We start from the raw sequence: 21995 nt of genomic DNA on the forward strand, positions 1-21995 counted from the left end.
TTTTCTGATGCATAATGAGATCTGAAGGCAGCTGTGTCCCTCGCTGCTGGAACCTGTCACGCCGCGGGTCCGGATGCTGCGGCAGCTTGGATGGCGGCTGCACCTTCGCCAGCTTTAGGGGAAAGCCCGTCAGCAGCAGGCGCCTGGCCTGCTTACAGCGGCCATGGCCGCCGAGCTTCCTCTGGAAGGGTTGGCTTTTCTCACTCAATCTAATTTTCTGGAGATTCATGCAGGTATTACATGCATCAGTAGGTCTTTCCTTTTTATTGCCGAGAGTATTCCATGGTATCGATGTATCACAGATTGATTAAACATTCACCCATTGAAGGTCACCTGGGTTTTGTTTTGGTTTTTTGTTTGTTTTAATTTGGGGCTCTAATGAATAAGGTTATATTATGTATAGGTTTTTGCTTGAAAATAAATTTTCCTTTTTCTGGGATAGAAACCCTAAGAGTGTGGGTCATGTGATAGCTGTGTGGTTAATTTTTTGAAGAAAATGACAAACTGTTTTCCAGAGTAGCTGTGCCATTTTACATTCACCCAGCAAAGTACTGGGAGATCTAATTTCTCCTAATCCTCATCAGTGTTTGTTGTTATTTTATTTTAACTATTCTGATAAGCGTATAATAAAATCTCATTTTGATTTTAATTTGCATTTCCATTATGGTTAATGATCTTGAACATCGTTTCATGTGCTTATTTGCCATCTGTATATTCTCTTTGATAGTCATATTTTAAAAACCTATCTTCTAATTGGATTGTTTTGTTTACTGTTGAGTTTTGAGAGTTCCTTTTTATGTGTTCTAGATACTGGTTGTTTGTCAGATATACGGTTTGCAGTTATTTTCTCTCACTCTGTAGCTTTTTCATCCTTTTAAGAGTATGTTTTGCAGAGCAAAAGGTTTATTTTGATGATGCCCAGTTTATCAATTTTTCCTTTTATGGATCATGCTTTTGGTGTCAACACGAAAAACTCTTTGCCTAGCTCTGGAACCTGAGGATTTTTTCCTCTTTTTTTTTTTTCTAATAATTTTATGTTTACATTTAAGTCTGTGGTCCACTTTGAGTTAATTTTTCCAAAAGATGTAAGAAATAGGTCGAAGTTCTTTTTGTTTTTATTTTTGGCTTATGGATGTTCAATTGTTCTTGCACTGTTTGTTGAAGAGTCTATCTTTCCTCCACTGATTACTATAGCTAAATATTAAGTCTTGAAATCAAATAGACTGGTCCTCCCCCTTCATTCTTTTTTTTTTCAAAATTGTTTTAATTGTTCTTCATCTGTTGATGAGAAAGAGTTCTGTGACTTTGCAAAAAAAAACTCAGAGGGAGGATAATATTCCCTTTGGAGGGTGATTGTGAGATTATGGGCACTGACACATATAAAGTACTTAATATAGTACCTGGCATATGATGCAGACACTTAGCTTTCTTCCTGTTGATTCTAAACCAACCATCAAAAATCCTACACATACACACACACACACACAGACTCTCTCCTCCAGTAATACTGTATATTATGTTCTCTGTTTTATGTAAATGTGTTATATATGCAACCAGGTAAGAAATATGCCTTTGGTAAGAAATACATGTGAAGGAAACAACTCAAAAGGACTAGCTGTTACTCTCATCCACATCTGTAAATAGGAACTATCCAGTCTCCATTTCCTTCCCATACCTTCAGTTTGAGATATAAGCTCTGATAAGGACCTCAATCAACTGGGAAGTTATGGTCTCATCCAAACATCAACGGAACTCATGCCCAGCCAGGAGACAGTGAGATAGGCTCCCAACAGGAAAATAAAAAGTGAGTATAAATATTGCCTAACTCATCAGAACCTGTTTCTGAATTGGAATATTGACTATTGCTGGCAAAAGAGTAATGTCCTATTCCACTTTAGCCCACTGGCCTCCTTGCTGTTCCTCCCACTTTCCAGATACATTGTGACCTTTGCCCTGGTTGGAATGTTTTTCCCCCAGATATCCACATGGCTCTATCTTTCATCTCCTTCAGATGTTATTCAAGTGTCACTTTCTCACGGAGGTCTTCTCTGCTCAGCCTATTGAAATCACTCTACACAACCCCTAAACCCAAAAAAAAGTCTTCTTCCTGGCTTTATTTTTCTTCTTGGCTCCTATCACCATCTAGCATAGAACACGTATATTTGACAAATTTGGTTAGATTTCATGTACTAACTTGTAAGCTCTATGAAGGCCTTTATTTCACTGTTGTATACTATGTACCTAGAAAGGTGCTTCTATGTAGTAGTCACTTGATAAATATTTGTTGAATGAATCAAGTAGAGAGGTTTCAAAAGGCCAGTGGAGAATGTCATGGCTTTTAACTATAATACTTTAAATCTAAGATCAGTGGCAACCTTAATAGGGGAGATCTTAAAATCCATTTCTTCTAGGAGAATGTCAACTAAATAAACATATATAATAGATAAATACATGTTTCACAGATTCTCCTATTTCCTTTCCCAAATCTTAACCCACTCTCCTGCTGCCCTCTCCCCTTCCAAAAAAAGATGACAGATTAAACGAAAAATGCATTTCTTGCCCATTGGCCTTCTCCTCTCATTCCACTGCTCAGGCCCAAAATCTTGGATACTTTCTCATACCTACAGTCAATTCAGGATCTATGAGTCCTCTCACGATCTTCACTGCTATTGTCTCTGGAAGCCACAATGGGCTTTTGCCTGAAATACAGCAAATTGTCTTCTAGTTGGTTTCTCTACTTCCAAATTTGACACTCCACAATCTACTTCCAAATCAGCCAGAGTGTTATGGACTGAACTGTGTCTCTCTAAAATTCATATGTTTAAGCTCTAACCTCCAGTGGGACTGTAGACACAGCCTTTGAGACAGTCAGAGACAGAGCCTTTTTAGAAGTAGTTAACATTATGTAAATACGGTCATAAGGTTAGGGCACTAATCTGATAGGCCTCTCTCCTTATAATAAGCAACAGGGGAGAACTCAGTCTCCACCATGTGAGGACACAGCAAGTAGGGAGCCGACTTCAGGCCAGCAAGAGAGCTCTCACCAGAACCCAACCACGCTGGCACCCTCATCTTGGACTTCCAGCCTTTAGAACTAAGAGAAAATAAATTTCTGTTGTTAAAGCCACCCAGTCTATGGTATTAGTAAGCCTAAACTGCCTAATACATAGAGTAATTCTTTTAAAAGCTAAGTTACACCATGCCATCCCTCTGTGTGGAACCCTCCATTGGCTTTTTACTCCTCTGAATATTAGTTAAGAGTTCTAAAAATCCTAGAAATTGCCTTTAGGAACCTATAAATTCTGGCTTTTCTTTCCTTCCTAATCTCATTTCCTACTACTCTCCCCATCCATCACTTCCTTCAACCACACTGGCCTCCTCTCTTGTGCTTGAACCCACCAGGCGTGTTCCCATTTCAGGACCTCTGCACCAGCTGTTCCTTCTGCCAGAATCCTCTTTTCTCAGTACTGTCATGATTCACCCCTCACTTCTTTTGAGCCTTTGCTCAAAAATTAATGACTTAATGAAAAAAATAATGCATTTGGGGCATCTATTTCTAAATGTCAGTTTAATATACTTGCAACTTTATAGTTAGATTGTATCATCCATTATAGCTTAAAGGAATACTTAAGTTATAACTTCCTTTTACCAACAAAATGTTTGGTTTTCAATACCCTCAAGAACTATTGCAATAAATCCAAATAATATTCCAGTTCCTGATTATAATAGGAATGAGAGTCAATAAATTAGATCACCTGAAATGAGCTTATATTTTTAGTGATTTAGATGAGCTTTTTCAGCAGATATTTGGTAAGTACCCACTATGCAAGGCTGATTGGCCACTGAGGATCAAAAATAAAACAGTCCCTACCTCGAGCAGCTCACAGATTAGTAGGAACCAATTCATGTTAAAAATAATAATTGGTTTTAACACAAAGCAAAATTTAAATACAATTCTTTGGTAGTTTTTAATTTATTTCCCTTTTTAAATTAGATCCAAGTAAAAGTATATTCCTCTTTTTGTAAATTGTTATCATTAAACAAACTATGTATCAACTAGCATAGAGATATATATGTAATTATTTCCCCCAAAATTAGCACTAGTCATCTATGAATGATGCTTGCATCATTTAAAAAATAAGCATGTATCAAAAAACATGTTAGAACAGTATTTTCAATAACAGGACTCGACCCCAAGAACTAAAATAGAAAAGTGATGTGATATCCATAAATGAAACCAGTAAATTTAGCCAAGGGCCAGAGGTTTCGGTGCAGAGTACTCCTAAAGGCTTTCTGGCAAAAAGTTTGCCCTGGTCCTAAACAGGCAGCATCTTCTATTCAAAAGTTTCACTCCTCCCCGCCACATCCGCGGAAAACCTATTGGCGCACGAGTTCTTCCTTTCAGCAACAAACTCTTCGGTTCACGATAAAGTAAGTTGAAGAAGCTATCTGATTGGCTAGGAGATAATGACGTAAGATTTCTCAAGCCCACTGAGAATCGTCCTCCCCAAGCCTGGCTCAGATTCGGCTTTCCGATTGGTTCTTACTGCAAGAAGGCGGGGACAATTGCTGAAGTTGACCTCTGGGTCGGGAACCCCAGCAAACATGGCGGCGGCCAGGTGCTGGAGGCTTGTGCTCCGTGGTCCAGGGCTGTCACTGCACACCGCGGCCGGGGCCGCCGTCACGGCTCCCGAAGTGACCGGCCCAGATGTCGCGGCGGCCCCAGTCGCGCGCTACCCGCCGCTCGTAGCCTCTCTGACTGCCGACAGCAAGGCGGCACGGCAGCGGCGAGTGGAGCGATGGCAGGCCACGGTGCACGCGGCCAAGTCGGTGGACGAGAAGCTGCGAATCCTCACCAAGATGCAGTTCATGAAGTACGTAGTTTACCCGCAGACCTTCGCCCTGAACGCCGACCGCTGGTACCAGAGCTTTACCAAGACCGTGTTCCTGTCGGGCCTACCGCCGCCGCCGCCGCCTGCCAAGCCCGATACCGAGCCCGCGCCGGCTCTGGACGTAGCGGCCCTGCGCGCCGCCGCCTGTGACTGCCTCCTGCAGGAGCACTTCTTTCTGCGGCGCAAGAAGCGTGTGCCGCTCTACCTGGAACGTGAGGCCATCGCTTCGCCTTTCTTGGACCAGCTGGTTGCCTCCCTCACGGGCCTGCTCAGCGCTCGCAATCCAGCCCTGGCTGCCGCCGCCCTCGGTGAGCCTCGGGCCCGCCATTGCCGGCGGGGGAGGTGGGGATGGTAGGGGACCTCTCTGCGCCAGATTTGCCCCCTCTTCCTTTCTTCTGCTTGGTTAGGTTTTTTTCCTAGTTCTTTCGCTCCTGGCTGGCCACAGCGTCCGGAGACTGGGTTCTCGTGCCTGTGCTGCCACCTACTCACTGTACAGCCCTAGGCTAAGTAGCCTAAGGCCTCCAGGACTCTGCTTTGTGAAGGTCCAGACAAGTGTTGGTTAAAGAGAAGGGGCTCCTGGAGAGCGGGACAGGCCTGGGGTTGCCTTTTAGCTCTTCCACCAAAAAGTTACTGACCTTATGTTAGTTTATAAACCGATTTTGGCCTAGTTTTTCTCATTTTCAAGATGAGAATACGATAATAGTACTACTTGGTCATAGATAGAACTGTTAAGATTAAAGGCGATATTGATTAAAATACCTAACGTATATTCGGTACTCTCTATGTGCCTGGCCCTGCTCTGAATTTTGTATGTGCCAAATTTAATCCTCACAGTAACTTTACAGTAGGCAGCGTTGTTTTATAAATGAAAAAAACAAACAGATCCATCCAAGGCACAGAAACGTAAAATGTATCTAGTTAAAGAGCTTACAGCTGGTAGATTTGGAGGACGGGCTTCAAACCCAGCCATTCTGGGTTCCCAGGAAACAATCAGCAACTTCTGTTTTACTGTTACATGCAGGCATGAAAAATAATGAATGGATAGGCAGTTTTAAAAATGGGTGTTTCTGAAGTGTTCATCATTTTATATCTGCCACCCAGTAGGTATCTTAATAAATATCTATTGAATTAACGTTACTGTGACTGTAGGTGTGTGCTCAACGGAGTCTTGTAGTGTTCTTGTTTCTTCCCTCCCAGTTGGGAATGAAGTGGTCTTGAGAGAAGCGTCACAGACTTTGCTCATGATTGATGGCCTGGGAAAGTTGACAATCTCGTCAAAACCCAGGTTCCTCTTCTATATAATGGAGATGATAACAGTTATACATACCTTTGAGAGTTATTGTGAAGATTGAATTAGTAATTCATAAGACACCTCTGACTCTTAGTAAACTTTTTATTTCTGGTGAGTGATGCTGCTGTTGGTCTTATTTTATGTTTATTCTTAACTGAGAAACCTCTTTGGTTACAGTGCTTAGTGTAGCGTGGCACAAGTAGACAATAAAGGTTTGAGCGTTATATTAAAGTTGTGACTGTTTAAGTTAAGTTATTACATAATGCAGACTCTATATCTTACATCAAAGAGTAATTTTTGATGTATTTTCAGTTAGCACAGTCATTCTTGAGTTCTGTATTGCTGAGTTTGGTGTTCTGACAATAACTAAATTCATCTAAATTATCAGATAAAAATTTTTTGAATATCTTTTGATAGATTGTAAACGCCCAGTTCACTTTTACTGGTTGCGTGGTGAAGAAATTATTCCTCGTGGTCATCGGAAAGGTCGAGTTGATGCTTTGAGATACCAAATAAATGATAAACCACACAACCAGATTCGAATATCCAAACAACTACCCGAGGTAAGGATTTATTGCATATGTTTCTGTTGACAGTTGAGGAGGAACTGTCATAGCAGGCTAGGTAATGGCCTACGTAGGATACAAAGTTTTGGATAGAACCCTTTTCTTTCAAGTGTATTTGGAATATATCTCAGCTGAAATTCTTTTTCAGCTTTTTAACTTGCTATAGTATGTATATTTTGCAGAGGTCAAATAATTGTTTTAAGTGGGATTAAGTCCTCAGTTTTTAGGACCATACAAATCTTTTTTTTAATATGAAAATACTGATAATAGTTTATGATTGTAATTTACGGTAAACTACCCTACCTAATTATAAATCAAGGCATTTTTACAGCTATAAGCTGGTCATCTTACGTGTATACACTTCTTTTGGAGAAAACAAGTGTGTTTTGAGTGTCATCTGTGTGTCCATGTCAGAGGTTGGCACATTTCTTCTGCAGAGGTCCGGATAATAAATATTTTAGGCTTTGGGGGCCATAAGTCTCTGTTGCATTCTCAGTTCTTATCATGTAACTGCAGCTGTGTACCATAGGTAAATGAATTTGCATGACTGTGTTCCAATAAAACTTTATTTGGAAAAACAGGTGGCTGGCTGGATTTGACCCATCACTAGATGGTAGTGTTAAATCATTTTGTAAAATCATCTCATTTTTAAGATTTTTAAATCTATTAAGAATGTGACTAAAACATATGCTAGTGTTGCTGTGAATTCACTTATGACTTTTTCTTTAAGTTTGTGCCGCTGGATTATTCTGTACCTGTAGAAGTCCCTGTTATGAATTGTAAGCCAGACAAACTTCCATTATTCAAACGGCAGTATGAAAATACCATATTTATTGGTAAGTTTCCTCTTTTAATAAATGAGTTCAAAGTGTCCTGTGCAAATTTGCATAATTAGTTCTTGATGACCAAGAGGTTCAGATAGTCTGTAAGCAATGTAATTCATCTCAGGTTGCAGTATGCATGAAAATAGGATAGAAAATATTCTTTCAGCTTGCCATTTAAAATTTTACTTGTTTCTACTGAATTAACAGTATTTAACTCTAACAAATAGTTATGTTTATTAGGCTTTGTTGATTTATTATTTATATAGAAAAGTAATTTGTGTTTTTTCAAAAGTAAACAGGTAAGAACTGGATTTGAGGTAGTGATTGGCTTTTTTTTAACAAAAGCCTCCCATTTGTGCCACACACTGATAACCATCAGGAATATAAAAATTAATAAGGCCTGATCTCTGTGCTCATGCAGCTTATACTTTGGCTATTTTTTCTTTGTTTATTAATTCCTAGCTGATTGAGGAAGATTTTTAAGAAAGCAGCTTTCTGCTGGTCCTCCAGAACTGTTTTATCAGTACATTCTCAGTTGCTGTGGTCTTAGACAGTGAATTATGGGGAACTTTTGGTTGAAAAGACTTAACCACTAAAACCAAGAATGTCAGCATTATAAAGGAAGTTTTTAAAGTTATGAAGCATTTGTATCCTTTGGTGATTATGACCAGCAGAATGACAAAACTCCTAACGATGACCGAGGAGTTTGAGAAAACTGAAATAATAGGGAATTTAAAATAAATTTTACATATATTCTTTTGACTTATCCTATGTCATAGTGAGCTGATGATAGCTAGCAGATTGTACTTTCAGGTGAAATTTATTATAATCAATAAAATAAATAAGTAAACCAAGCTTTCCATTTGTGTATTTTGAATGCTGATCACATAATGAGTAGAGGAGACAGATAGCCTTGAAGCAAATACTGAGGACATGTGCTCCAGATATTCTACTTGCGTATTTCATCTGAAGTGTTTTTATTTTGCTCTTCAGGGACAAAGACAGCAGATCCACACTGTTATGGACATACCCAGTTTCATCTGCTACCTGACAAATTAAAAAGGGAAAGGCTCTTGAAACAAAACTGTGCCAATCAGATAGAAGTTGTTTTTAGAGCTAATGCTATTGCAAGCCTTTTTGCTTGGACCGGAGCACAGGCTATGTATCAAGGTAAAACTAGTTTTATGGCATTATAGTTATTGGAAGACATTTTAAGAATTTAATAGATCAAATTGTTTTCCTTGGGTTAAAATGTAGGCTGAATCTTCACATTCTGAAAACTTTTGCATTGGCACAAAAATGCAGTTGTTTTAAAGTCCATAATTAAATATTTTACATTTGTAGTTGGTAAGTGGCACTTTGGTAGTTACTCTGATCTTTTACTTTGACCATTTTTGTGTGAATGTATTTCTTTCTGATGATGTTCTCAAGCATTTCAAAGACTACCTAACTGAGTCAGCTCTGTAGATGACAGCAGCTTTCTGAAACTAGAAAATGAAATGCTTTCATGGATTAAATTTTAGATTAAATCACAGTTATGATGTATAACTTCTTTGAAGGCCATATCTAGGGTGTGAGTGAGGAGACTGTTTATTCAGTTCCTGGCTTATGGTTTTTACATACCAGGTGTTTTTGGCCTTGGAGATATAGTGTTGAGTGAGAGAGACAGATCCTGCTCTCCTGGAGCTTATGTTATAGTAAGGAGAGTAAAAGATAATAAACATGTAGCATTTTTAGCTAGTGATGTTACTCTGGAGAGGCTATACTAGATGAGGGGTAGAATGATTCATAGGTTGCAGGTATAAATGAGGCATGGGGCAGAATCTATTTAAACAGAGTTAATTCAGGGGAGGTCTCTAAAAAAATTACATCTGAACAGAGACCTGAATGGTGAGGAGCTGCCTTTGCACAAACCTGGGGGAAGGACACTTCTAGGCAAAAGGAATGGCAAGTAACTCTGAGCTAGGAACGGGCTTGAAGTGTTGAAGGAACAACATGAAGGCTGATGAAGAAAGGGAGGGGGAGAATGGAAAGCGATAGGGAGTGAGAGAGAGGAAGCTGGAGGCATGCCATGGAGGACTTGTAGAGCCAGCCCATTGTGAAGCATTTGGATTTTGTTAAAATACAATACATACCTAGATTACTCCTATATAAGCATCCGTGAGGAATTTTAATACAGATTTAATTGCTGCCAGGCTCACCTTTTTCCTTTATATATATTTTAACCTTACACTCACAATTGTTTTGTTTTTTTTTTTAAATTTATTTATTTGTTTTGTTTGTTTTTTGGCTGCATTGGGTCTTCGTTGCTGCGCGCCGGCTTTCTCTAGTTGCGTCGAGCGGGGGCTACTCTTCGTTGCGGTGTGCCGGCTTCTTATTGTGGTGGCTTCTCTTGTTGTGGAGTTCTAGGAATGCGGGCTTCAGTAGTTGTGGCGCACGGACCTAGCTGTTCCGTAGCATGCGGGATCCTCCCGGACCAGGGCTCGAACCCATGTCCCCTGCAGTGGCAGGCGGATTCTTAACCACTGAGCCACAGGGGAAGCCCCACAATTGTTGACTTAGGTTTTTGTAATAGAAATAAATGGATAAAGTAGGAATAGGAGTAGACAGAATCAGAAAAAGTAGAAGGAAACTTTCTTGAAGATACTAGAATGGCATTGTTTATTCATAAAAGATAAAGTACTTCTTTTCACAGTATAATTCTATATTTTAACAATACTGTTTATTGGCTATTTTCATTAAAGCTGATATAAAATATGAGTGGCAAAATTCATAAGTTACTCCTTGGCCCTGGCAGTTGGATTTAAAAGTATTAAAGCCAGTCAGTCTGGAACAAGAAGCAGCCAGAAAACTTGAGTAGTAAAGGTATTAAGATATCCTGGAACCTTATGATGACGTAAAATACACTAGGCAAAATGAAAGCAACTCATAAAATCAATTTTGAATTATAAATTAAGACACAGAATTCATCTAATAACTACATGGTTTAAGTTCTTAGAAAGTCAAGTTTTTTTCTGAAGGGCGTTTTTTTGTTAGATTTGGTGAAGTAAATGGCAGTAATGGTTATTGGGTGTTAGATGCTGCTGGTATAAGGAAAATTTGAACATATTTGAGGTTGTGAGTAATCATGTGGTTAGTACCAGATGTAGGAGAGATCTGCATAGATAGAGCTTGCTGCTCTTCTTAGATGAAGTGAGTTAAGGTTGAAAGCTGATGAAGTCCAAAGTTGTTGAAAAGGTGTATCATGAACTTTGGGGATAGTAGAAGGAAGGAAATAGTTCTTGATGCAGAAATGGAATATAGGATTAGAATGGAGAAGATAGGGAAAACTTTGAGATCTTTAGGAATTTGGTAGGTAAAATATATAGGTTTTAGGAGGTATTTTATACCCTCTAATGTGTTTTGTTTTGGTAAAATATATTCTGTATGTAAGTTTCAGCATAGCTTTCTTCTACAGGATTCTGGAGTGAAGCAGACGTTACTCGACCTTTTGTCTCCCAGGGTGTGATCACAGATGGAAAATACTTCTCCTTTTTCTGCTACCAGTTAAACACTTTGGCGCTGACTGCACAAGCTGATCAAAATAACCCTCGTAAAAATATATGTTGGGGGACACAAAGTAAGCCTCTTTATGAAACAATCGAAGATAATGATGTGAAAGGTTTTAATGATGATGTTTTACTTCAGATAGTTCACTTCCTACTGAATGGACCAAAAGAAGACAAATCACAGCTGTTGGTAAACTAAGAAAGAACATTTGATTCGAGACTTTGGGAATACTTAAATTTCACTGAAGGAACAATGCAAGGAATTTTGATAATGAGACTTCTGTCAAATATTAAATGTACTGATTTTGAGACAAATATTTCTTATGTTAACCTCTGATTAGACCTTTCATTTGGCTCAAAATACATCACTAAAGGATTTAATTTTAGATACAGTATGTCGATTAAAAATAATTTTACTTATATGTGACAAACTGATGAGACTAATTGAGCAGTCATCAATACCTGGTATTAATTGTGTGTGTAAGCTCGTACTACTTGCTGCATACCACTCACTGCATGACAGGCCAGTAATTTGAGAGACAAGGTGTTGGCGCAAGGAAAAACGACGTTATTTGGAAAGCCAGTGAGCCAAGATGGCGGACTAACATCCTAAAGAATTATTTTAATTCAGGGTAGAACTCTAGCTTCTTTTATGCTAGGGAAGGGGGAAGCAGGGTGCCTGATAAGCTTGTGGACAGTCTTCTGACTTGTTGGTAATGAGATAACCAGGTGGTATTTCGGGAGTCAACATTAATCAACCTTCCGGTTCCAACCTGGCTGGGGTGTACGTGCTTGTGGTCAGCATGTAGTTAACTTTTTCTACGTGGTGAGAATTTTAGTATCTATAATAAACAACTGAAGGATATGGCTCAGAATATTATCTATAGCCCTCAAGGAGGAACTAAAGGTCTTTTGACTTTGTTTTATGGCTAAACTGGTATTCTGTCTTGCTTGACTATTTTCCTTTGTTTCTGCATTGTCTCATTTCTCTGACTAAATTTGCTGTTTGGAACTCAGGGAAGGCCTTGGAGGCTAAAGCTTTTCTACAAACAAGAGGCAGGGGATATGGGGGTTCTGTACCCTGGAAGGCCCTGCAGGTCCTGCTCAGTTTTCTGTGGTTTTAAAAGTAATCTAAAGACAGTTCAGTGCTTGAGAATATTTAGATGTTTTGTTATATTTTTTCTTTTTAATTTTTTATAATAATATCATATAGAGTTTGAAAACCCTACACAAACCCCTTCAAAACATGAACAGTATTTTGCACATATAGGAAACTGGCACAGAGGAGTTAAAGTGACTTTAATAAGTTTTCACAGATGATTAATAATATAACTGATGAATTATATGCAACTTAGGTTCCTTAGAGCTTAGAAGTAACATTAGTATATTTCTGCTAGTTTCATTTGTTCTATCCCAAAGATTGGAAAACTAGGTTTGTTATGTTTCAAAATCTATTGTCGGTAAAATTGTTAATCTTGTTGAGGATTAAGGTTCGTTCAAACTATTTTTAGTGAGAAAAGATGATTACCTTTGTTGTTGTTGTTGTTGTTTTTTGGCCGTGCTGTGTGGCATGAGGGATTTTAGTTCCCTGACCAGGGATTGAACCTGTGCCCCCTGCAGTGGAAGCACCGGACCACCAGGCAATTCCCCTAATTACCTTTGTATAACCATGCTAACACTTACGATTTGATATAAACTCCTGCTGTAAATATCTAAAAATAATCCATTATTTACTGTAGTTAATGACAAATGCTGTTTTTTCTTTCTTCCTTCTTCCTTCCCTCCCTTCCTCCCGCTCTTTCAAAACAGAGGTCACAGTTACATGGAATAGATGCCTCAGCTAGAAGGGATCGTTTACTACAAATGATTGCTAAACTGAAGGAATATTATTTGAAAGTTGTAATTCAGTTCAGGCAAGTGCCACCTTTGCAAGGCATTGTGCTAAGTGTTCCATCTTTACTTTCACTTTTTGCAGAATGCCATGTAATTTCACTCCACCATTCTTTTATTTAAGCTGTTTCCAAAGCTTGGAATACTGTTTTCTACCCTTGGTCCTGTTTATTCCAACCTGTCTGTTGCATTCTCATTCATCCTTCATAGAAAAATGCAGGTATAGAGGGAACAACCATATCAAGCTCCAAATAAAATATATCTCTTAATCTTTGCTCTCACCTTCTAACTAATTGAACCTTGGGCAATTTGAGTTACCATCCTTGATTTTTGCTTCCATAAAACAAAATAATTTCACAAAGTTGTCTAAGGATGAAATGAGCTAGTGTATATGAAAGTGCTTTTAAAATATTATGTAATTAAAATATCGAGGGTTCAGTTGAAATACTTTTCTTTTCCTAAACAGATTGTAATTGATTGTCCCATCCTTTGAATACTTCTTCCTCTATGGTAGCACCTGTTTCATTGTTTCACAACAATTTTTCTCATTACCAATAGTGGACAACACACACATCACACATACACACCTGTACGTACATGTCAGGACTTCATAGAGCACTTACTATATTCTAGAGCATGGTCTAGATATTTTACCGATATTAGCTCACTTAATCATCACAACCATTTTGTGAGCTAGGGACTGTTATTCTCATTTTGCTGGTGAGTTAACAGGCATAGAGAGCCCAACAGCTTATTGCAGGTCACACAGCTAGAAAGTGGCAGGATTAGAATTTGAGCCCAGGTGGTCTGACTCCAGAGCCTGTGGTAGATATTCCCCAGTAATACACTATAGATGTAGTCAGTGCTACAGCAGTGTATCAGTGGTATAAATTTAGATAAAGGAAATGTTAATACTGACTGATATGAATCATAGGAATGTGCCTTGGAGCAAGTAGCATTTGAATTGGTCCTTGATAGATGACATTTTCCAAAAACAGGACAGTAAGTGGATAGATCTGTGAATGAAGGTGAAAAGTTCAAGATTTACCTGGGAAGTAGGTGGTAACTTGCTTTACCCAAGTAGGGTGTAGTCTGAAAGCATTTCGAGAAAAAAATTATTTACTAAGAAACAAAATCTAATTGGTGTCCCATCTACATATAACACTGAACGTTTGGAAACAGTGTAGCAGTGTTTAGACTTCTGGGGGAAACATTACATCAGAAGAAATCTAAATTAGTCAAGATAAAGATAGGTTAGGACAATTGAAAAAAATGTTAGAACACCCAAGTCTCTTATAAATTCATCAAAAATATATTGCAGTTGATTAGCACATGATTTAATAGAGGAACCAATGAATGGAGGAATCAAAATGAATAAATGTAATGAGTACACAAAGTCGTATCAGGCAAAAGTAAGCATAAATCAGGGTTAGTACCTATAATTTCAAACAATTCAAGGCAAGAAAAGAAATCTAGTGTTAAAAGGTCATTTTATGTCATAAACTGTAATCAGTGTACGAAATGTTAGTCTTAGTCTTGAGAAGTTGGAGTAACTAAAAATGAGGAATAATGAGTAAAGGTGACTTAATATAATTTGGTATCTTACAAACAGAATAGATCGTTTAAAATGTGGTAGCACATGTATACAAAGTCATTTATTAGACCACAGAAAGTGTTAGGAAATTCTTAAAAGCGGGAATCATATAGGTCGTAAACTCTATCCACGCTGCGGTATACCCAGAAATCGTTAGTATAGTTTTAAACCAGGAACACCTAATCATTTGAAAATAAAAGTATATTCCTCAATGGTTATTGCCTGGACAGAATTTTCAATATAAAAATCAAACACTCCCAGAGCTATATCACAATCTAAAAGTGAGAGCTAGTTATCTTACTTGCCTTTTCATTTTTGTCAGATGTATTTTTATATGATCTGGACAGTTCTTCCTTTCCTATGCTTTGAGCAGGAAAGCATTGTATTAGTGTAAGTAAAACGTTAGACTAAAATACAAATCCTGCTTATAAAAGCTAGTGGGATATAGCCAAAGTTATTCTGAATACATTTACTCCTAAGGATGCAGGAAGGTGCTGTAGGAGAGAATCACTGAATAAACATATCTCTTCCTTTTGCAGTTGTCAAGTAACTTTGCTTTAATACTTTTTGTTTTTGTATTAAAACACATGGAGTAGAATGGGAAAAGCCACATATATTTTAAAAGATAAAACATGAAGTTCAGAGAAATTTTCACTAATCTCAGAACTCTGGGAGAGCATCATATCTTGCTTTTTGCTGTCTTACATTTGATTTGATGCCTGTTTACTAGTATACTTAGTGGCAAATTTATAAAGTTACGTGTTTATGTAAAGTAAGAAAATAAAATCTGTATTTGCTAGAAGAGTTTAAAAAAACAAACTAAAGAAAATCAGAAGAAGAAAATATAAATGTAGAAGACTGAATTGGAAGAGAAAGCAGACTTGACAAGTAGATGCACTAACTGGTTCTTTATCCTAGCCCCTCCCATGTCAGTGAGTTAATATTCTAGTAAATCTAATCAAGAGGAGAAAAGAAAACATTGAGAATTGGAAAAGGGGAAGTAATATACTTGGTGGAGGCTCTAGATAGATAGGAAAATGCTATGTATAACAAATTTGGACATTTTCTGCTGAGAAATATAAACAAAATGATAAAGATAGAAAGCTTAAATGGACCATGGAAGAAACTGAAAATATTTCTAAGATACCTTCCGACAAGGATCCAGAGCAGTACAGTTTATCTGTGAATTCTTTAAAATTTCCATGAAACAAAACTAAAGTTTGGAGTGCTACCCAATTCATCTTATTAACTCATCCCAATTTTTTAAAAAATCTCTAAAAACATACAGGTTAAATGCACATTTGTATATGAATGCAGAAACTCCAAATGAAATGCCACATACCAACTTCAACAGTAATTAAAAAATCTACCCTAATAGGGTAGAGTTAATCATGGAACTTCAGTACCAGATTGATGTTTGGAAATATGCTAATAGCTAACATCAGTAGTTCAAAGGAAAAAAATAAGGCTTTTGATAAACTTCTTACTCTTGGTTAAAAAAGCAAAGAAAAATGGGTATTAATAGAAGGATATTTTAATAAGAGTTTTATGTTAGTCAACCCCCAGTTTATGTTTAATGGTGAACAATAACTGATGTTCCCACTGAACTCAGGTAAGACTGCCAGCTTTGACCTTTATGTGTGGTTTGCTGATTCATTCCAGGTGCCTAGAATCGTACAAGCAAGCACTCCAAAGTTTGTTGAATAGATGTGAATTAATGAACTTAAGGTAGTCAGTCTTTCTAGTTTGGAATCAGGTATATCTCCTCATTTATTTGCACTTTTCGTATCTCAGCAAAGTTACAGTTTTCTTTATGAAGATTTCCATGCCTAGATGTTTCTGTAACTGTGAATGAATTTTTTTAATTTCAGTTATTTTTTATAGCTTCAAAAAAGGCTTTGTAATAGCTGTTGTTGACTGCTATATATTTATTTGGTAAAAGCCCTGTTTAATTAGCTCATTAAATCAGGAATTTTTTAGTTGAGTCTCATGAGGTATATAGCTCCAGTCTGTCTTGGGTTCCTCTGAAACTGCTTTTCAGCACAGATAATCATCAACCTCCACGTAGTAAAATCACTGGACAGTCTCTGACTACTTCACTCAGTACATTTGTCACATTTGGCGTGGATGACCACCCCTTCATTCTTGAAGTGGTGTCATTTATTGCCTTCAATGAAACATACTCCATTTTCCTCCTATCTCTTTGACCATTCTTTCACATTCCCCTTTGCTGTTCTTCCTCTGATCTTTCTTTAAATATTGGTATACCTCAGGCTTCTGCTCTAGACTCCATCTTTTTTTATCCACCATCTTTCCTTAGATGACCTTACCAAGTTTCATGGATTTAAATATATTTATAAGCACATTCAAAATTGCAATTCTATTTCAATTTTGTGTTTCATATCTGAACTGTTAACATCACCATTGTAACTGAATGGGTCTGAGTGATTAAAATTAGGGTGATTTTTCAGTTTCATAAATTTCCCAGAAAATACATATTATTTTTATAATAAAAAAATTCACTTAAATTAGAGAAACTAGTTCTCTTTCCTGAACGGACTCTAATATGAAACCACCGTCTTATGTCAAATTGTACTCCATCATAAACAACTTTATTGTGAAATTGTATTTGGAAAAGCATTTCTTGAGTACATTTGTTATTTAAGAAAAGTTCGTTCAATAAAATTCACATAAGTTTCATCATACGTATATTTAACTTATTCTAAATAGTTGATCCCTATAAACTGAAAACTTATTTATTAGGTACAAAGACCTTAGATTTTTTTCTTGAGATATTTTAATAGACCAGTCAAGTTAATTGCTATGCATATTGCATTTTATATTAAATTCTAGCACATTTTGGATAATGCTTAAATTAAATGTGAGGTACGGTTAATTCACATAAAATATGTTAGGCACAATCATTTTTTAATGATTTACTATTTACTATTTACTATTACAGAATCATTTACTATTACAGAAATCAGAAAAAAAATCGTTGCTTTGGACAGAGGCAGGAAAAAAGAAAAAGAAAATAAAAGGGAAAAAATTGCTACAGAGAATATTGAGAATAGAAAGCAAAGATCCACAGGTGAACAACATTGACATTGGCCAGTATTTGATTGGACAAGGTTGAATTTCTCATGAAAGGCCTTAGTATTCCAAAGTTTGGTAAAAAAAATTTTGTAAGACAAACAACAATAACAGTACAAAATAAAAAGCAGGGACTAATAAGACTCCACAAAGGGTGAGAATTATAGGTAATGATATTCCAAATGTACAGACGTGATCACTGTCTTGGTGTGTAATAAGCACACTGTAGACTAAAATTCAGCAATAGTTACTATCCAAATAAGCTTATCTCTTCATTAAATATAGCTTATAAGACTATGTAACTTTAAGAGTATTCTCATAATTAGCCTGCTTTAAATAATGTTCTGGATGTCATCCTTAGAACAAAATTAAGCTCCATTTCTCAATCACATTTCTTTGTTTCTTTCCCTCTATGTAAAAATACGGAATTCTGCCTCCGGTCTTGATTACATTTTGTGTTCTTTGTCATCCTATAGAATTCTGCATTTCACTTTGGAAATTTCTGTAATTAACTTTTGATGCTTGAAATTGGCTTTTGAAACTTTTATAGTAGTTTGGACATAAGTTTGGGGTTTAACGTGTAGGTTGTATTTTTGGCTTTTTGCATCTTTAAAAGAAAGTTATGGTTATGAGATGATTTGTTTTTAAAATTATGTAAAGGAACTGCCATTGGATTTAAAACTCAAGTAGTGTTCTCTAGAAATGAATTGAATTGATGGGAAGTCCAAGTTGATACATGCAAATGGGATATCACTTTTTTTTACCTTTTTAGTTTTTGGACAAAATAAATGAAGTTTTAAATCGGTGACATATAGCAAAAACTTATATATTAACCAGTTTAGAAAAGCTGAAGACAGAAGAAAGTAGCCATCTTTTATTTTTGTTTATTCTTTTAAATTTTTATTTATTTATTTATTTATTTTTGGCTATGTTGGGTCTTTGTTGCTGCGCACGGGCTTTCTCTAGTTGCGGCGAGCGGGGGCTACTCTTCTTTGCGGTGCACAGGCTTCTCACTGCGGTGGCTTCTCTTGTTGTGGAGCATGGGTTTTAGATGCGTGGGCTTCAGTAGTTGTGGCATGTGGGCTTCAGTAGTTGTGGCACGTGGACTTAAGTAGTTGTGGCTCGCGGGCTCAGTTGCTCCGTGGCATGTGGGATCTTCCTGGACCAGGGCTCGAACCTGTGTCCCCTGCCTTGGCAGGCGGATTCTTAACCACTGTGCCACCAGGGAAGCCCCCATCTTTTATTTTTGAATAGATAACTGTGTAAATGATTATAAACTTGATGCTTTAATATTTTAATTCAAACAAACACCCTCAGAATGTTTTTATAAAAGTTGTGTATTGATATAAAGATATTCACACCTTTAGCATTTGTTAGATGTGGTACATATATATATAAAATGGGAATTGCCATATTCATTTTTGCTATGGCCTTATGGCCTTATTCATCTTGTAGAGGTCTATACTGCAGGAATATGTAACCAAATAACATTATAAATTAGCTACCTGTACTTTTTATCATTTTAATTCTAGGTTTGAATTACTAAAATCTGTCATGATCTTAGGAAAATGAAAGCTTACATGATGTTTAGCCACTTGGAAAGTATTTCTCTGGGTCTTCAGTTCATGTAAAACTTGACTTTTATTTGCAAACTAACAGTACTTTTGTTATAAGCACTTTATTAGGATCTTCTGAAGCATTCCAATAAGTTTTCTCTCTTAATCAGTAATTAATCATTAATCATTAATAAAGAAGGTGGGCAGGATTTAAAGCCAGAATGTACATCAGGGATAATTTAGTTTAGCAGCTGAGTTCTGTTTATGTCATTCATCTTTACCACAGATGGTGCAGGTTTTTTGTCTTAATTGGCAACATTAAAAGGGAGAGAGGTTTTAAAACATCCAGGTTTCAAGTTCTTTTGAAAAATAGTAAAATCTGATGACTCTAGGTTTACATTCTTTTGTGTTAACAATAGACAGGCTCTGGAACTTGTCTGCTCTGGGTCCCTTTAGAGGGGACATACTCTCTCCAGTTTGTCCCAGTCCCCCCACCACCCACTCCTCATTTTTACTCTCTTGACCAACATCATCGGTCATGCTTCACTAATTTCTGTTAAATGTTTTGTCTCTAAGGCATTGAGTTTATGACCCCTGAGGTCCAGATTACCGTTAAGAACTTGTATTACTAGTGGTAAAATTCAACCTTTATATTTACTTTTCAGGTTTTAGGATCTCAGTTTTCTATCAATGTACATTAATGATAAATTGAATCCAAATGAGGCGTTCAATTTCGTTTGAGATAATTAAGTGAAACCTGGTCTTTGAGTGAAAGAAGATATATTAGTTACCTGGCAAAATACATGAACTTCTGTTCCCTACCTCTTTTGCTGAATGAAAGGCAAAGTGAAACCTGATTTGTTTTGTTTTGACAGTTTATTGATCATGAGGTTGGGAGAAATTTTGTCTGTTTTCACAGAACCAAAGTTGGCAACCAGAGAATATTTGGACACTATATGGAGTATTTTGTTTCCCTTTATAGTCTATGTTGGGTTGTCTACAGTATCACCCTCCCCAGTTGTGGAAGAATAGTTAGGATGCTCTTACAGAGTTGAGCCCTTATCAGACTAGAGAAGATGCCCAAAAGGTGGTCAAACACAGACTCGTTAGAAAGCTGTGAAGTAACCCATTAAAAAACAAAAACAGAAACAAAAGAAACCTTTGACTTCTGTGTCCCAAAATGGTGGACTAGATTATTTGGTTCAATCTTCCTGCTATAATATCTGACTAAATATAACAAATATCCACTTGAAGGCAATTAGAGAGGTAACAAGGTAGTGAGTAATTGCCAGACTGATATCAGGAAGAAAACGGAAATCCAGAAAGGTGAACCTAGTCTTGGGTCTGCCTTTGCTCTGGAGGGGGAATTTGTTAACCAAGAAGAGGAGACTGAAAGTTTGAGTAGAATTTTAATAGTCTTGTGAGATTAGAAGGACAGAAGTTATAGCACGGCATCTCCAAGTTTGGGACTTGGGTAGAATTCCTTGGTTTGAGACCCTGAAGGATCACATTCAAGGTATAAAGGTGAACTGGAAGTAAACCATTCACATAGAATATAGCTTAGAATTGAGCCAACTAGATAGCTTAGAAAAATCTGAAGTTTTGAAAGTAGATTAACATGATCTGAGATTTCTGGTGCCCTGGGAATCTGAAAGATGCAAGTTTGGAGAAAGAGAACATGTTCCTAGGTCTCAAATTATTTCTACAAAACTTTTTCAAATACAATATATCCATATAATAATTGGGCACAAGAGGAGAAAGACAGTCAGAGTGAAAATCAGCAGAAACAATAGACAATAGAAACAGACCCAAAGGGGCATCAAATATTTGGATTGTGAAATAGACTTTAAAATTAATGTTTACTATGTTCAAGGAGATAGAATAAAAGATTGAAAATTTCAGTTTAGAACTGGAAACTATAAAAAATGTCATTGCAGATTTGTAAAAGAGCCAAATACTCAAGAACTAGAAAAACAAAACAGTAAACAAAATTAAGAACACAAAACATTGTATTAGTTATCTATTCTGCATACCATATAACTGCAGACTTAGCTTCTTAAAACAACATACATTTATTATCACAGTTTCTGTGGGTCTGGAGTTCAGCCATGGCTTAATTGGGTTCTCTGATTCAGAGTCTCACAAGGCTGCAATCAAAGTATCGGTCAGGGGAAGGGTGTCATCTGAAGGCTCAGCTAGGGAAAGATCTGCTTCAGATTTGTGTGGTTGCAAGCAGGTTGTTGGACTGAAGTCCTCAGTTCCTTACTGGCCATTGGATAGGGACATCCTTCAGTTCCTTGCCATATGGGCCTCTCCACTAGAGCAGCTTACAATAGAAAGAGCATATAGAGAGAGTTTGCTAACAAGACTGTTGGTCAGAAGGCCAAGTCACTGTGTCCAGTCCATGACCAAGGGGAGGGGATTGCACAAGGTCATGAATAGGAGGTGTGAATCATTGGGGACCAATGATTCTTAGAGTCTGCCCACCAAAGATTATAAATACCACTGAAGAGAGAATTCCTGAATTGGAAAGTCAGAATAAAATATCCATAATGAATGTTGTCTTCATAAACTTTTTTACTCCGCCATTACCAATAAAGAAGGGTTGATATTTACCCATGCCCAGAAGAATGGAAGTAGTGTGGAGAGAGGATAAATAAGGATATATGTTAATTGAATACAGGAGCTTAGAAATAAGGAGACTGTTAGGGAAGGAAATGAAGGATCAAACTAGGTATTTA

The 21995-nt window shown here is 37.1% G+C and overlaps 1 protein-coding gene across 8 annotated transcripts in view; it reads left to right on the forward strand.

The window, feature by feature from the left end:
• Positions 1–4587: 4587 nt before the first annotated feature.
• The window catches only part of MRPS30 (mitochondrial ribosomal protein S30), a 113234-nt gene continuing 95826 nt past the window's right edge, over positions 4588–21995 (forward strand). For 6 of the 8 annotated variants that reach the window (XM_068535319.1, XM_068535318.1, XM_068535321.1 and 3 more), the window contains exons 1-5: positions 4588–5200; positions 6601–6746; positions 7480–7585; positions 8567–8743; positions 11031–11192. In XM_068535319.1, coding sequence (XP_068391420.1) covers positions 4606–5200; positions 6601–6746; positions 7480–7585; positions 8567–8743; positions 11031–11192 — 1186 coding nt within the window. In that variant the 5' untranslated portion in view covers positions 4588–4605. Of the gene's footprint in view, positions 5201–6600; positions 6747–7479; positions 7586–8566; positions 8744–11030; positions 15343–21995 lie in introns of those variants that run through there. The other 2 variants (XM_068535323.1, XM_068535324.1) reach the window with 2 other exon arrangements.

This window comes from Eschrichtius robustus, chromosome 2, assembly GCF_028021215.1.
Source record: "Eschrichtius robustus isolate mEscRob2 chromosome 2, mEscRob2.pri, whole genome shotgun sequence".
Classification (NCBI taxonomy): domain Eukaryota; kingdom Metazoa; phylum Chordata; class Mammalia; order Artiodactyla; family Eschrichtiidae; genus Eschrichtius; species Eschrichtius robustus.